This window comes from Diplotaxodon limnothrissa, linkage group LG19, assembly GCF_057381915.1.
Source record: "Diplotaxodon limnothrissa isolate DT_005_m linkage group LG19, D_limnothrissa_male_GT1.1, whole genome shotgun sequence".
Taxonomy (NCBI): Eukaryota; Metazoa; Chordata; class Actinopteri; order Cichliformes; family Cichlidae; genus Diplotaxodon; species Diplotaxodon limnothrissa.
The window spans coordinates 29,960,569-29,975,838 of record NC_140614.1 but is presented as its reverse complement, the minus strand read 5'-3'; the positions used below and the strand labels follow the sequence as shown (position 1 = coordinate 29,975,838).

Genomic DNA, 15,270 nt, shown 5'->3' with positions numbered 1-15,270 from the left:
GTGGGGAAGGGAGGAGGGAAAGGGAATAACAGCCATCACCCTGCCACAAGCCGCCACAGTGCATCTGCAGGAGCGTCCATTAACACACAGGAAGTGCTTTCCCCCGACGGCCCCTTTGGGCCAATCAATCCACGACGCCATTGGTCCACTCCTCACCGAATGTAAGCTATCTATCAGCCAACCCAGCGCCCAGCCGTCTGCACTGCAACTGGCTGGCACTATAGCCTGCCCACACGTTGAGGGTGGCCTGTGTTTATTGGGTGATAGAAGCAAAGTGGGGTTATAGCTTTTTAATTTCAGGGGCAAGCTCAGTGCTTCACTCTAGCAGTAACTTTAATTTGGCTGAGACGTGCATATTAAAGTATAATGTCAGCGTGTTTAGGATAAAGGATTTCTAGTTTTATTGTTCCTTTTTTGTTCAGGAAAAAGTTGCCATTGACTTTTGTTGCACAATCACCTGGAAAAGCACAAGCTGAAGGTGAAACGTTTCAGGAGAGTTTAAGCTGAATAACTGCTGCTTGTTTACATTATGTATTCAGTGAAGTGCTGAGGTTCTACTTCTTTTGGCCAGGCTAATCAATATGCAGATGAAACACATCTCACAATTTTTGCTGCATGCTGGAGCTCAGTGGAAGGAGGAAAAGCAGCCCCACCTCCCCTAGTGTCAGCAGTTCAGGGGTCCAGGAGGACCGATGCTGGAGAGGAAGGACTCTGCCACAGAGATAAATGAGGCTCTGTTCAGTTCAATGAAGAACACAAGTCCCTTTGGTGCAGGCTGCAGGCAGCGACACAGACAGCCCCCTACAGACAAACCACAACTCCCAAGATGCAATGTGCTGTTAAGTAAAAGAAGGGAATAGTGCTGACATTTCTGCGCTGCTGGCAGTTTGTGATTCAGCTAAGTTGGAGATTTTGCGATGTACATAGACGATCAAGCCTGTATACACACACGCCCACAGGGTGCCCCGTAAATGTGCTGTAGGCTTTATGTCACACACACTCACCTTTTGTTATTGGAGTCCCGGCCTTTTGGCCACAGTGGAACTCTTGCGATGTGGTAAATATTCACAAGTGTGCGTGCACAAGAGAGAGAATGCAGACAGCGTTGAGAGAGTGGAAAGTGAGTCCCCTGTGTAGAGCGTTGGACTACAGCTCCAGTCCTATGACCTGTGAAGGGAATTTGCTTTAATGTGTGACGAGATGTGGATGTGCCTGAGTGTGGATGAGGTAGAAGGGCCTGTGAAGGGGGCAGGTACTTATTTTAAAACACGGCTGTTTGTCTTGGTCAAGGCTCACTGTGACAGCAGCTCCACTGGTAATTTGTCTTGGACACAGCCATCAAGTAAAACTGGAGGATCGAGCTCATACACACACACCCCCCTCCCTGGTGGCCCCGGGGCCTCCAGGGCTCGTCTTTTGCACAGGATGTCCAGTCAACACAGGACTGAGTGGAGCCATGCCTTTTTTATGTCAACTTGCTCTTTTCTTCTGCACCACATACCCCCCACCCCCCTTCTGAGTGTCTGTCTTTTTCGTCTTGTCCCTTTGCCCCCCAAAAAAACCACAGGAGCGCAGCACGCCTTCCAGGAAAAAGAAAAGCCACACCTCTTTCACCGTGTCTCCTTCTCTGTCAGCTGTACCTGAATAAATATGAGTTGAAGTGGACTCTTATATTAAAGACAGCTGCCTGGTTATAGGATGCATGTTCAGGGGCCTCCAAAAGTGCCCATTCAGCTTCCACCTCAGCATCTACCCTCTCCGCTCACATATACATATCGCGCTCTACAAACGCTCCTGTCCTGACGTGCATAGGTGTGTTTGATTTGCCACGGAGGATGTGACCCCCACTGTGTGAGGTTTTCTATAATGGCAGCATAGAGCTGCCCATCTCTTTGACTGGCACATACCCTGAGCTTTGCGTGAGCTGTCAGAGTTATGAGTAGACTGTGAATGTAACGCTACAGCCTGTACTCCAAATGTCCTGCCATGGCTCCTTGCTTTTATGTTGAACAGTAAAAGCCTTTAATAAACAAAATCAAAGTAAAAGTAAATACCGCTTTGGAGACACAAACAGTAACATATGATGTTTACATTGACATGGCTGCGATATGAATCCCAGCACACAGCACTGTGGGACTCGAGTAGTAGCTGTTAAACTCCTGCCGCCAGCTGACAGCCATAACCTTCAAACAAATGGATACATCACAATACACAGCACCTCAAAGACACGTTTACATTACACTTACAATAAGTTTTTGTGCATGAGCTCTTGGAGGCAAATGCTGGGGGTTCCAAAATAAAAAATATTATATTTTTGTTTTGCGTATGTAGATGAGCATCTGGATCTGAGTTTGTTCTCTACCAGAATACTTTTTAAGCGCTGACTGTGCAGGCGATGAAAGACTGACTGGGATCTTGGACAAGGACAAATCATATGGGGGGAAAAATAGGGGAAAGAGAAATTGGCTGCGGAGCGCTGAAAAAATGTGACTCAAACCTCAAGTGCTGACAATGAAAGCAATCCAGAACAGTTGTTTGTGTTGGCACAGGGTGCCCTGAAATTAGCCCATCTTTCTCTGACAGAGGTTGCTCAATGCGCTCCGCCAAATGCCAGTGTGTATAATATTTTGAAGTTTTGCCTCCTCCCCCACTCCGCATTGCTTTCTATAATTGGTGGAAAAAGTGAGGTTTTTCTCTGAGAGTGCTTGTCAGGCGTCCGTCTCTTGTCGGTGGGGAGAAGGGGAGCAGCTGAATGGACGGAGTGTTTAGTCTAGCGCTCCTCTCCTGGGGATGCACTTCTCTGCACAAGGAAGCAGTCCAAGGACCACTCTGTCTGAAGGGTTAAATAGGCTTAGGTAGTTTGCTGTGACCTTCATTCATTAACGAAGACAATCAGTCAGTTTTGTCTCCTGAACACTCAAGTTTGAAGTAGATCAATGTTCTCATGGACATACAGTTGCAGGAAGAAGTTCGAGCCTCTTTTGAAATTGCCAGGATTTCTAAATTAGCAGCTAATAAAATGTATCCCGATCCCCACCAAAGTCACAATTACAGACAATTTGATTAAACTAATAACACTCAAAGCCTTTTTCAGACATGCGATACGTAGCTTTGGTGGCTTCTCCGAGCATTTTGTCATTTAGACACTTTGAAGTTAATATGCATGACCGCTTCAGTAACACAGAGAGAGCCATGATACATGAGCAGTATTCACTACACACACTAGATGTACCCCAGCTTTTACAGGGTCACTGTTGTGCTAGCCACTGTAGATAATACAGTCCTGCACTAGTTCATCCAAATCTTATGCTTGTTGACTAATCAGACTTTATATGTGATCTATTAAGACTTCTAAAGTATCCATCAGGCACGCATGATTCTAAATTGACTCTGGCAGATAAATTGCTTAAAAGTCCATTTTAAAAAGCGCTATATGAATGTATGGATAATAGTAGCTTGTAAGTCACACTTGAGTTATACTTTTCATATGTTTACTGAAAACATTAAGTAATCACTTAGTGTGTGGGTTATAAAAAGTAAGTAAACCTTTTGAACATAATAGCATGTAACACCTCACTTAGGAGCCTCTGTCAGGAATTTCCTGTAGCACAAGCGTATTTTGCAACGTTCCTCCCTCTAAAACTGTTTCAGTTCATCAACATTTCTAGGAATTCTTCCTCAGACCACCCCCCCCCCTTCAGGTTTAACCACGTTTTCTTTTTTCTTGGCTTGTGTGCCAAAGTTCATCGTTGTCGTGTTGCGTTTACCAACCTGGCTGCTGCCCTGACGTTCTCCTCTAAAACTTTTGTGATTCAGTTTTGAATTCATTTTTCCCTCAGTGATTGCAAAAGGTTTAGACTCCAAGGTAACAAAGAGATAAAACTCAATGCTCCTTCCAACGTGCGGAAATAGTTTGGTGCATTTTTATTTTTTCAAAGCAGATTAATGTTTGTCACACCAGTACATTGTCCCATGAGTACTGTGGAGTATCTGGGTGGTCTGTGCTGCTCTAAAAAAAAAAACCCAAACAAAACAAAAACTTGCAGTTTTTTTGGGGGGGGGTTAAATAAAAACACAGTGAACATAGATTTTTGGCGGGTTTTAAAGTGTCTAGCCGGGACTGTGAATTATTACTTCTCGTTTGAATAAAGAAATGAATAGTATAGCTGTTTGCTGAGAATGTGTTTGTACATAACTGTCTCTTAGCTGAAGCTCAGATCACATTTTATGAGTAATCAATGCAGAAATCCTGGTAATTACACAGGGTTCATGAGCCTTTTCTTGTAACTGCATAGATACACTTGGACACAGAGCAGTAATACATAAATCACTTGTGCACACACACAGAGACTAGCTATGTTTAACATGTACTTAAAGGATGCCTGCTCACTGTTCTGGTTGGAAGCCAGGGGTTAATGGCTCTCTGAGTGATGCTCTCCTTCTGCCTGTGTTCTTTAGCTTTCCACCCATCCCTTGGCGTCTGCGTGTTTATTTGAATAGTGTGTGCATCTGTTTGTTTGTTTGTGTGTTGACTTATACTGCATGTTAAGTGCTTTGGTGGGAGTGAGATATCCAGGATAGTCAATGGTGCCATCACAGCTCTCAGTTACCGGCAGCCAGCTTCTCTAGCCTCTCCCTGCTTGGTTGGCCTGACTCCAGGTCTGAACTCTCAATCTTTCCAGCTCTGGCCTCACTGGCCAAGAGCACAAGCAGTGACCCTGGATTTGGCTCTGGAAGTTAGCAGGGACCACTAAACATGGTCCATTGAGTGCTTTTGAATCCATTTCTGCCATCGCTAAATTAGAGAATATGAGGTTTACATTGCATACAAATCATTCTTTTCCTTTCCCTGCTTTCCTTTCTCACTCTGCGATGAAAGTGCAAGTCAGCCATGATATTTTTCTTTTTCTCTCAATATGCAGAGGCGAGGCGCTCCAGAGGAATCTGTAGAAACAGCCATGAATAGCTTTACCATGTAACCCAGATTCTCTGAGCCCTGCAAGGCATATATCCATCTGATGGGTCAGGAAGGGCCAGGGGGTGGGGTCAGAGGTCACTGACCGTGGGGGACTGAGGTGCAGCACCAGGATGTCAGGGTGCTGAGACTGACAGGAGGAGAATGATGGCACCTTGGAGAGACTCTCGTATGCTGGGCCACAAATAGTCATAGACCCTCACACTCTCTCCCACACAAACACAGCTTTGATGCTTTAAGTTATGAGCCGGAGAGTGAGGCACCAGTGAGTGTGACCTCAGATGAACTCTTTTGAGAGCAGTGGGCTTTGATCTACTTTTACTACTATTAGATAATGTCTCAAGGCCCATATTTTGCTCTCACTGTGCCAATTACAATATTCTCTGACGCTGCCAAACAATACCGTTTATGGGAAACGGTTTATTTTGCTCTTGCATAACAGTGGGACTGTTTCTCAAATACCTTGGAGTTGTCACCATAACATAAAGGTGGACCTGGTTTCCCAGAGATCTCCTATACGACACAGTCAATGCACGTGCCATTGTCTTGTTACTAGATCCAGCATTGCTAGTAACGATATAGTTCAATGAAGTGCTTCAACGACCGTTCAAGTGTCTCTACAGCTTAGATCTGATAGCTTGACTGCAGCCATGAGACACAGATTTAAAATTTGCATAACCAAAAGAGAGTATAAAAGTGTGGGAGCCTGAGGCCAGCTATTTGACTTGCAAACCTGTCTGTGTCAACAGAATGCCCCATCTTTATTTAGAGCACATATCCACCACCTTACTTAGGGTCCAAGTTCCTTGCACACACAGATGCGTACACTTCTTGTTACTAACTATATCAGAAACTGAGTGGAGTGTGGCCACCGTCTGATTCACCACCAGCCAACACCCAGACCATTATCCTGTCTGCCTCAGTAAACAGACCATTAACAGACAGAGCTGGAGGAGGCCACATCACTATTGTTTTCCCTCCCATAGATCTGTGCAAATATTGATTTTCTCTTGAAGTATGAGGCAAAATAAGCATGCACTGTAGTTGACTAGAAGCTTTTTAGTTGCGGGTGAGTCATTTCTGACCCAAAGAGCGGGCGGAAACGGAGGGAGCGTAACAGAACGACCGAAGGGGGAGGTCCGTTTGTCTAGTGTGTATTCTGGTCATTCGAAAGAGGCCTGCTTTTAGTGTTATTGTTTCCCCTCTGGAGGCAGACCAGCAGTCTCCTTGTGAGATCAAGCCAGGCCAGGCCCAGTCAGGCTACTCGCTGCCAGCAAAGGAGACAACAACAAGCAGGGAACTCCAAGGATAACAGCCTCTCTTGCTTTCAGATTTATTTGTATCACAGCCTAGCGGCTGCAGGGTCAACACCCAGTGGAGGGTGAGGTGATGTCTCCTGCCTATTTTAACACACTGATCTCTGTAGTGGTTTGCATCCATGCACTGTCTAGAGTTGCACGCTTTGATTTTGAGTCTGATGGGGCTCATAACTATGCATACACACAGACTGACTGGAATTCTGCGCCTCTCCTCTGCTCTTCATCCCTGGGGCAAAGGGTCCAGTAATGTACAGGGGGATTAACTGGCTCATTTTTCCCTCTTAAGAGCTGGAGAAACAAAACAAACTCCTGTCATGTGGGGCTTAGCTGTGGGGACTTGCCACACACACCTCAGGGGAGGAGGTACTTCTCCACTGTGACGTATGAATTAAACCCTCCTCCTGTGGTACCTTTCCTTTTCCTTTTTTTCCTTCTGTCTCTCCCTCTTTATTATTTTCTTGTTTTTCTTCCTAATTGAAATCCTCTTTGCCTTTTTACCAGTGCCTCGGGGTCTTTTGTAACTGATAACTGCATACGAGACCGCACCCCCCATGGGAAAAGGCTTTTCTTCCTCTGTGTATCAGTGATCTATCCACTGAATGTTACATCCAACTGTCAAGGCTCCTTTTGCTCTGTGTATGGGTGTGTCTTGTGCTAGCAGCCATTCACTGGTCAGCATATGTGCTTCCATTGTGTACAGCCCCATTTGGTTAACGATGACACTGATGTCATGTCATTATCCTCCCCTCTCCCTCTTTCTTCTTCTAAGCTTTCCAGGGGGCAAAGTTATCAAGTGGCAGCTCGGGAGACAAAAGAAAGATGTGTGTGTGTGTGTGTGTGTGTGTGTGATGCTTATACACTTCTCAAGGCTGCTGCAATTAATTGTGAAGGTGGCGGCCTAGCCAGTCAGCCAGCCTCTATTGCCCCCATCAGGTTGGATATAGGAGGTGCAGGGCCAAGATCTAAGAGCTCAAGATGAGTAGTGACAGGTGATGGCTTAGTCCAGGAAGTGTGGCTGAATTTGGGCAGAAGTTGCACTATCTGCTTTTATGGTGGCCACCTCAGCAATGCTGCCCTTCATAATGAAAACAAGCGCACCTCTTAATTATCACTGATAGCAACAAGCTGCCTTCTCGAGGACAGGCTGTCAGTCACTCCACACGAGAATGTATTTCTATAAGCGTTAATGTCAAGTGTCACCCAAAGCTTCTGTTAACACTCTAAACATGGTCTCTCCTTAAGAAGGTAAGTGTTAGCAATACTCTCCTCCCTCTCCTCCTCTCTTGTGGGATGCAGAGACTATCAGTGGTGATGATAAGACGCATGATAATGGATAAGAGGTTTGTATGCGTCTGAGGATATGACGTAACCGCACTGAGCCCCCCTCAGACACACTCATGGAGCACAACTTGAGATAATCTGGTAGACGGTGGATAGAATAATGGCCGAGGATCTCACTCACACACACTTGCATGTCCCAGAGGAAGCTGCATTCAATGGAAAAGAGTGTGACCTATGACCCACAGTGATGAAAGACTGCTGTTGACAGATATAGTATACCTGTGAGAGTTCTCTGTGTTTGGCTTGTCTGCGGGGGTTTTGTTTCGTAGACCACAGCCTGGACCAATTCACACATTCTCCTCTGGTTTAAAAACTTGGCTCCAACGGTTCGCTTTCGGTATCGATACAAACAGCTCTGCCGTTGGATAAACATGTATTCAAGCACATGTGAATCACGTAGACGCGTACACGGGGGGCATGAGCACGCATCGCACATCCACACAATGCGCTCAGTGTGCTGTGTGTCTCTCACAGGGGTACATTTTCTCTCAGGGCAGAGTGTAGGGAAGGAGGGGCAGATTGAGCAGCAGTGCTGTGAGTGAAACCGGAGCTGCCTGAGGAATGCAGGGGGTGTTTTGGGAGGACTGGAGAGTGGAGTTTAGTGGGTGAAGGTGGAGGTGGGGGGGTGGTGACTCGAGGGGTTGGATGGGTGATTAGGGGGTGACAGCTGAGTGCTGACCCCTCTATAATGACAAATCATCTGGCAGGTGTGTGGTTCTGTACAACACCCCCCCCCCCCCCCCCCCCCCCTTACCCACCCAAACTCCCATCATTCCCAGGCCAGGAATCCTCAACTGCTGCTGCCGGAGCAAAGCGCTAAAGGAAGACTTCCGGACATTCACACCGTCGCCCTGCAGACTCATGACTTGTCTTTTAGAAGTACGCAGTAGCCTGTCCGCTGCCCTCTTTGTGTATTCAACACACAAAGTTTAAGCTCCATCTCTTTAAGAAACATAGCTAATGAGGCTCCAGTCCTTGGAGCAAGACGGGGTAGAGTTTATTGATTTATCTGTAGATGTTATTTCTTTTTCCCCCCCTTCCAGTGTCGGTTCAGCTGAATACAGAGTTTATCTCCCGGGCAGCCTGAAAGTCATTGTACCCTGTTTGGGCCGTGATTCACGTTGACGACAGGCTAAATCCAGAAAGCGTCTGATCTTTGGTGCTGTAAAAACAAGTGGTGACCCCGGATCAGCGATAGGTCTGTAAAATCAGACAGGTGTCAGTCTGAGCTCTGCTCTCAGGTCAGTAGTGTAGGAAGAAGTCAAGACTTGAGAATTTCATGTATGTAGGAGCCTGTTTCGCTCCTTAAACTTGCCGCATGGTAAACAAGAATGTATGAAAGCAGCCAAACCACACAGAGTGGTCTGCACTGAGCATTGTTTAAGGCTGATTCAGATTGCTCTTCTGTCATGTGCGTCCGCCTTGTGGTTTGTATGTTGATTAAGTGTCTGCTTGGCAAAATAGTCACTGTGGCATTGCAGGCCTCTTTTCTTTTCCATCAAGCTCAGGCTTCCACACATCTCCTCTTAATCTAATTCTAGCCAACACATGGAGTCTAGACAAGAGGCCCAGCGCAGCCTGCACCTCCTTGTAGTATCTGTAGTTTTTCCCCTTCAGGGTCCCAGCTTCGCAGCCATTTCCCTGAAGAACCCCAACACCCTTCGCTCGGGAGCGGCGTCCCTGATCCAAACGCAAAGAGGAGCCACACATTCTCAGCTGGAAATCGCGCGGAAACCCGCCGGAACATTTCACCACTTATCTTTTCACTTTGAATTAGAGATGGGGCTCTGCAGTGTTTTCCAGGCAGCAGGAGTGGAGAATACTTTTTCGGGGTCCCGTCAGGAAAGCCTCTGATGGTTATTAGCATTAGCAGGAGACATTGCCCAGGTATTCAGAGCTCCAGACCCAAGTGGAAAAAAAACACTGTTAACTCGGAACTGTTTTGATCCAACCGCACATGGCTTCTTAAAGCAAAGGGTAGCAGCAGATGGTGAGAGTCAGAGGTTGAAAAATAATGCAAGCACTTATCAGCTGTTATGCTTTTGTGAATGCTAAAAGAAATCAAGTAATCTTGCTGTGTGAGAAATCTGCAAAAGCTCCACCTTTTTATGTAAATTATACTCTTAGACTTGTATATGAGGGAGTTTTCCATATGGGGAATATTACAGTATTGTTTACTTAAAGTCATGATACTTTTGTTGGAGAAAATAACACACATCACTCCTTGGAGTCAAACCTCGACCCGACCCCCCTTTACATATTCCCTTGTGACAACTGCAGTCCTAACACTCACACTGTGTCATACTGTGTCATTCAGTCGTCTTCATCACCTGCACCCGTCCTTTCCCGCCTCCCCCTTAGCGACATAATGGGCGAGCCCAAAGTGACCCATATTTACCCAATAATACGAAGCTTTGAAAAGACCCATATCGAGTTGCAGCTAATGCTCCAGTGGGGCCCGGAGAGTGAAAGATGTTACCGGCCGAAACGGCTTGGGTTTCAGCGCCCTGCGAAACAAAAGGCAGTCCAGTCCTCGGAGAGAGAGGGGGGGGAGCTGATGGGGTGAAGGAGCATTGGTGCACACAGTGTAGCAGTAGTGTTCAGAGGGGAGCAAAGCGTCTATTTCACAAGTAATTTTTTTTTTTCGTAAGTTGGTGTTTGGCTAAAAAAAAAAGCATTCTTGTTGTTGCACGTCTTCTGTTGCTGGTCTGTCCTGTCAAGTACAGTCATGTGAAGTTTATCTTTCAGCTTCACTTACATCTAGCCTTTATGGGAAGATGCGGATATTATCCGCCGAGTTAATGGAGCAGAACTGAACTAACCTCGGGTGTTAGGGGTGAGCGGAGGGCAGGCAGGGTTAGTTTAAGAGAAGAGGGTTTGTGATGATGATACCCAAAGGTGATTTCCCCCATATCCTCCCCTCCTTCCTCTTCCCAACCCCCTCAACTACACTCTTCCTCCCTCTCCTTCATGTTCTCTTTCTGCGCTCTCTCCCTCTCTCCCTCCTTAGGGGCAGGCAGGTATAAAGTTACACAGAGCTCTCAGCTTTCTTGGAAGGAATGACCACATGAGTAGCTTGGGGATTAGATTAGCAGGAAGAGCAGACTTAGCCAGGCTGTAAATAGCCCACTTTTTTCACCATTAAAAAGGCCCAGTACAATATAATCAATAGATAGCACTCATCTGATGCAGGAAGCCATATGAGAAGACCTCCCTCAAGTGCTCTGAAGGACAGGCTACAGCAGCTTGGGCCTAATGAAGTTATTATTAATCACTGGGCCTCCTGTTTTGAACTTGTGTGCCGTTTCTCTAGTGGTCTTTGTGTGCACCGTCTGGTTGACATTTTGTGCTTTCCTCCTTGTTATTTTCACTCTGTTGTGAGGTGTTTGTGTTTTTAATGTCACAGACATGCTACCAAGCATGTTTCACCTTCATTTTCAATGTTTTTATTGGGTTCTTAGGAACAACAGAAAGCAAAATCCGATCTATGCAGCGAGTGTTATCGCCAACACCTTTTCCCCCCTCATCCATCTCTCATTCACATACACCTCGGCTCTGTCAGTCTCTCTGAGCCTCCCTGCAGGTGTTAGGTTTCTCTGTAAAGCAGCCTGAATGAGCATGGAAATCAGAGTGCTGTCTGTGCTCTTGATTCACTTTTCACTTTGAAGTTTCCCGAGCTCACAGGAACAGGGGCCACAAAGCCAGACTCGTGTGAGGGCTTTAGACGCCTCTGCCAGGACTATGGCAGGACGGGGGGGCGTGAGAGGTTTGGGCAGTATTGATGGGCAAGGCTACGTGTTGTCTGGATCGCTGGCGGCCTTTGCTTTTTTTTGCTTTGTAGTAACACGAAAGAGAAAACGGTACGGCTCGCTTTTTAAGCGCACAATACACACTTGAGAAATTACTCGACTGGGAAGGGACGGAGCACTTAAGTAGAGAGGCAGCTATCACTGTGACTGTTTTTTCTGCCCGTGCACAATTGTGAAAATAAACAGTGACGTTCGCGTTTGCTTAAGATCCCCGCAAAGGAGGTTTGGCAGGATACATCTGTAAGCACTTAGAAAAAATAAAAACGGCTATAATACTTTAATAGAGCCATGTCGGAGAGACTTTTAGGCACAAGGTGTTCCACTGTCGGTGTATGTCTACGTCCGTCTTCGCTGATCTCATCAAAGGGCCAAAGGGTACCAGAGAGAAGGAAGGGAAAAAACCTTCAAAAATAAACTTAAACTCAGGCTACATTCGCAGGAAGAGTCTTTAAAAGCAGCCTTCGGGGTGCCGGCCAGGCAGATTATTTCTAACATATCCAACCTGCGTTACTCAGCAGAGCTTTCTATTTGTTCTCAGGTATCTGAATCACGTGCGGGCTGCCGTGACTCAGGACACAGCTGGAGGATACACCTCAGGTTTGGCGTGTTATCGCGCCATCCAGGACGCGTTCAGCGGGCTGTTCCCTCTGAGAGGCTGAAGAAGCTGCTCCAGTTAGAAATGTGACTGAAAAGACCTTAAATATTGCACTACTACCACTACGCTGCTGTGGGTGGGGAGTGCTCTGACTTATATGTATGTTGTATGTAACTTTTTAAATTTTGTGCAAACTTTATTTTTTAAATAAATGGCAATGAACACTGAGGTTTTGTCTATCATTTTGCAGATTTATTTTAAAATTAAACGCAGGCCAGAATTTAAAAAAAGAAAATGCAAATGACTTAGTCACAAAGCTGAGCCGTGACTTCTTCAAATAAACAATATTTAAGTGCAAAAAATAAAGTCGGCTCCTACGCTGATCCTCATGGTCCTCATTGTGCCAAGTCGATATTTATCCTTACGTTGCATTTGTAGTTTCTTCACACTTCTGTCTCTTTGAGGCTGGCTCTTCAATTTGTTCTGTAGACAAACAGAAAAAAGCATCATGGAAACCATCTCTGTGCCAACGTTGAAAATTAGCTCTGGAATTTCAGCACATATAACAGCGCAAACACAGGTATTTAGTATTTATGTATTTATTGTCATTGTCAAGAACAATGAAATTGCGTTTGGGGCTTCCATGCAACCCAAAAAAAAGAAGAAAATAATAAATACCCCTTAAAACCCAAGTGTACATATTTAACCCAGTGTGACTCCAATGCAATAAGACAATCCTTAGCAATAATGTTCGTAGAAATTCAGACAAAGACCTGAGAAACATGACAAAATACAACAATGCAACCCATTCAATATTATTGTACTGTGAGATATGATATCAGATATGATAGTTATCTATTTAAGAAAGGGGGGGGGGGGGGGGGGCAGGAGGGGGAAGAGAATAAAGATATGATGCACCAATGCAGACCAGTTCATTGCTATTAAGAAGTTTGATATGGTTATTGTCCGTGAGAGGGGGGCAGAGAGTTCAGGTATTCATGCTTTACTTTTAATTGTGTCTAAATTATGGTCACAGAAATCATCCCCATGCATGCAAAATTCACACTATGGGCTAAGTAATGTCTAAGTAAAGTGGGAACTTAAAATGTTATGACAGAAAACTGAGGAAACATGCTTTTCTCGTTTATTTTCAATTCCTCTTCTTCCTACATTTATGGGATGTTTGAGCCTTTTCTTTAGGAAAAGACCTCATAAGAAGGAGTGATTCCTTACCTGACTCTTCAGCATCACTTCCAAAGAGGATATCTTTAGGGAGTGTGAACCTTACACACATCATATCTTTGTTAGGAGCCACGTTGCGCACAAAATGCACAGAGCATCGGTTCTTCAGAGGGAATCCGAGGCTGCGGGAAGCTCTCTCCACCACATCTGTGTCAGGGTCATCATCTTTGGAGAAGCCGTAGCAGTGCACTGTAGGTAGGTTCTCGTCACAAGGAGGCTCCTGGTGGTGCAGGAGGCCCCTGAACGCATCCAGGAAGTCCAGAGCTAAGGCAGGCAGGTTCATCACCACATGAATGGCAGATGTTCCCCTCATCAGTACAGGCAGCTCCTGCTTTAAAGGTCCCCGGATGAACGCCCTGCCGTCCAGATTGAAGGCTCTGACTTTGCTCTCCACCTTGTTGAGTTTGCAGTTATGCTGCAGCCATCGGTAGGACTCTGGGTTGAGGTCGTTGGCTAAGATGCTGGCACCTAAGCGAGCAGCTGGGATGGCGAAGGGTCCGACGCCAGCGAAGATGTCAAACACAGTGTCGCCGCGCTTGACGAGCTGCACCACCCGCTGGTGTTCTGTGCTCAGCCGAGGGTTCCAGTACACGCGAGAGAAATCAAACTCGTACGTCACCCCGTTTTCTTTCACCTGGATCGGGATCGGGACAGCGATTAGCCTGTGCACTGAACATATGTAATAACAAGTGTGAAACAGAGGGCTCTGTGGAACTACACATACTTTGGCGACCATGTTCTCCTCTCCAGCCAGCACTTCCATCTTAAAGTTGCGGTAAGTGGAATCGATTATGTTCGTCTTATTGACCACACAGGTGACACCAGGATTTTTGTCCATGATCACCTGACCTGCAAGAGAAGGCACAGAAAAGAAGCCTTACTGTAAATTTGGAAATGATGGGTGATCCCAGCTGATCCACTGTTTCTGTTAGCTGTATTTAGTCAGATGTACTTGTCATTTTGACATTTTAAGACACAGGTAAGTTTGGGTGACACATTAAAAAAAATAAAGTGAATAAATAAGCAGAAAGACGTGTAGATACTTCAGTTTGTAATAAAACCTCCCGCTGTCCAGGCAGCAGCCTCTCACCTATGAGGTTCTTGTATGTGAGCTGGTGGTCCCTCAGGTTCATGTGTGCGATGTGGCCCACCCGACTGAACGCAGAGGTCACATCCTGACCTTGGGGAAGCACAGCCTCCAGCACTTCTTCGCTCTTCAGGTTGTCATAGGTCAGCTTCAGCTCATAGTAGTGGAGCTCCTCACTGACACTGAACGACCTCAGAGCCTCAGCTTCAGTCTCACTGAAGGAGCTCGGCGAGGAGACTCTGCGAGGGTCCAACAGGACCAAGCGAAAGTCGCTACTCTGCTCTTTGTCCTGAACCACCCTGGGCACACCAGGGCGCTGGATGCTCGACTTTTTTAGGCTTTTCACTACTTTGTTTAAGACCCCAATGGGCACCCGTAGAGCAGGGACTGTAATAGTCTGTGTGAAGGCGTCTTTGTCCAGAGAGGTCATACCCCGGACCTCTGGAGGGGGTCGGTACAGTTTAGGCTCCATTATGGGCTTCACAGCCAAGCAAGGATACGCTGCAGAGCAAAAGCAGCGGTGCACAGTGGCAGGATTCAGGCTCCTTTGAGTTTGTGCAGATACAAAGATCCTGCCGAGAAACCTACGAACATAATAACGCCGTAATAATCAGGCAGAAAAGAAAAAACATTCAAATTATCAGAACAAAGCTTAAAACAAAAGTATACAATTAACCACTAACGATAAACCAGATCCAGACAGCTCACCTCAACATCCTCCGATCACAGGCATGCTTGAACTACGTCATAAGACGTCGACCACCGTCGAGCGGTGATTGGTCAAGCGAGCAGCGACTCGCATTTTGATTGCACGGTGTAATTTCTGACGTGTAGAACGCGACGGAAATAAGAGGCACGTGACTCAACATCAACAGTGATCAGCTGACAAGTTTAGAGGAGCA

General features: G+C 46.1%; 2 protein-coding genes across 3 annotated transcripts in view; one reads left to right on the top strand and one right to left on the bottom strand.

The window, feature by feature from the left end:
• mnat1 (MNAT1 component of CDK activating kinase) overlaps positions 1–12,261 on the top strand; it is a 35,798-nt gene extending 23,537 nt beyond the window's left edge. For both annotated transcript variants that reach the window (XM_085343750.1, XM_085343749.1), the window contains one exon: positions 11,983–12,261. In XM_085343750.1, the coding sequence (XP_085199876.1) occupies positions 11,983–12,103 (121 nt within the window). In that variant the 3' untranslated portion in view covers positions 12,104–12,261. The remainder of the gene's footprint in view (positions 1–11,982) is intronic.
• Positions 12,262–12,409: 148 nt separating this feature from the next.
• Positions 12,410–15,127, bottom strand: trmt5 (tRNA methyltransferase 5). Its single transcript, XM_085343748.1, has 5 exons — positions 15,077–15,127; positions 14,372–14,952; positions 14,006–14,130; positions 13,273–13,915; positions 12,410–12,522 (listed from the first exon to the last, which is right to left on the bottom strand). Exons 1-5 carry the CDS (start codon positions 15,082–15,084, stop codon positions 12,461–12,463), a joined length of 1,419 nt encoding a protein of 472 aa, XP_085199874.1. The 5' UTR covers positions 15,085–15,127; the 3' UTR covers positions 12,410–12,460.
• Between the last annotated feature and the right edge of the window lie 143 nt (positions 15,128–15,270).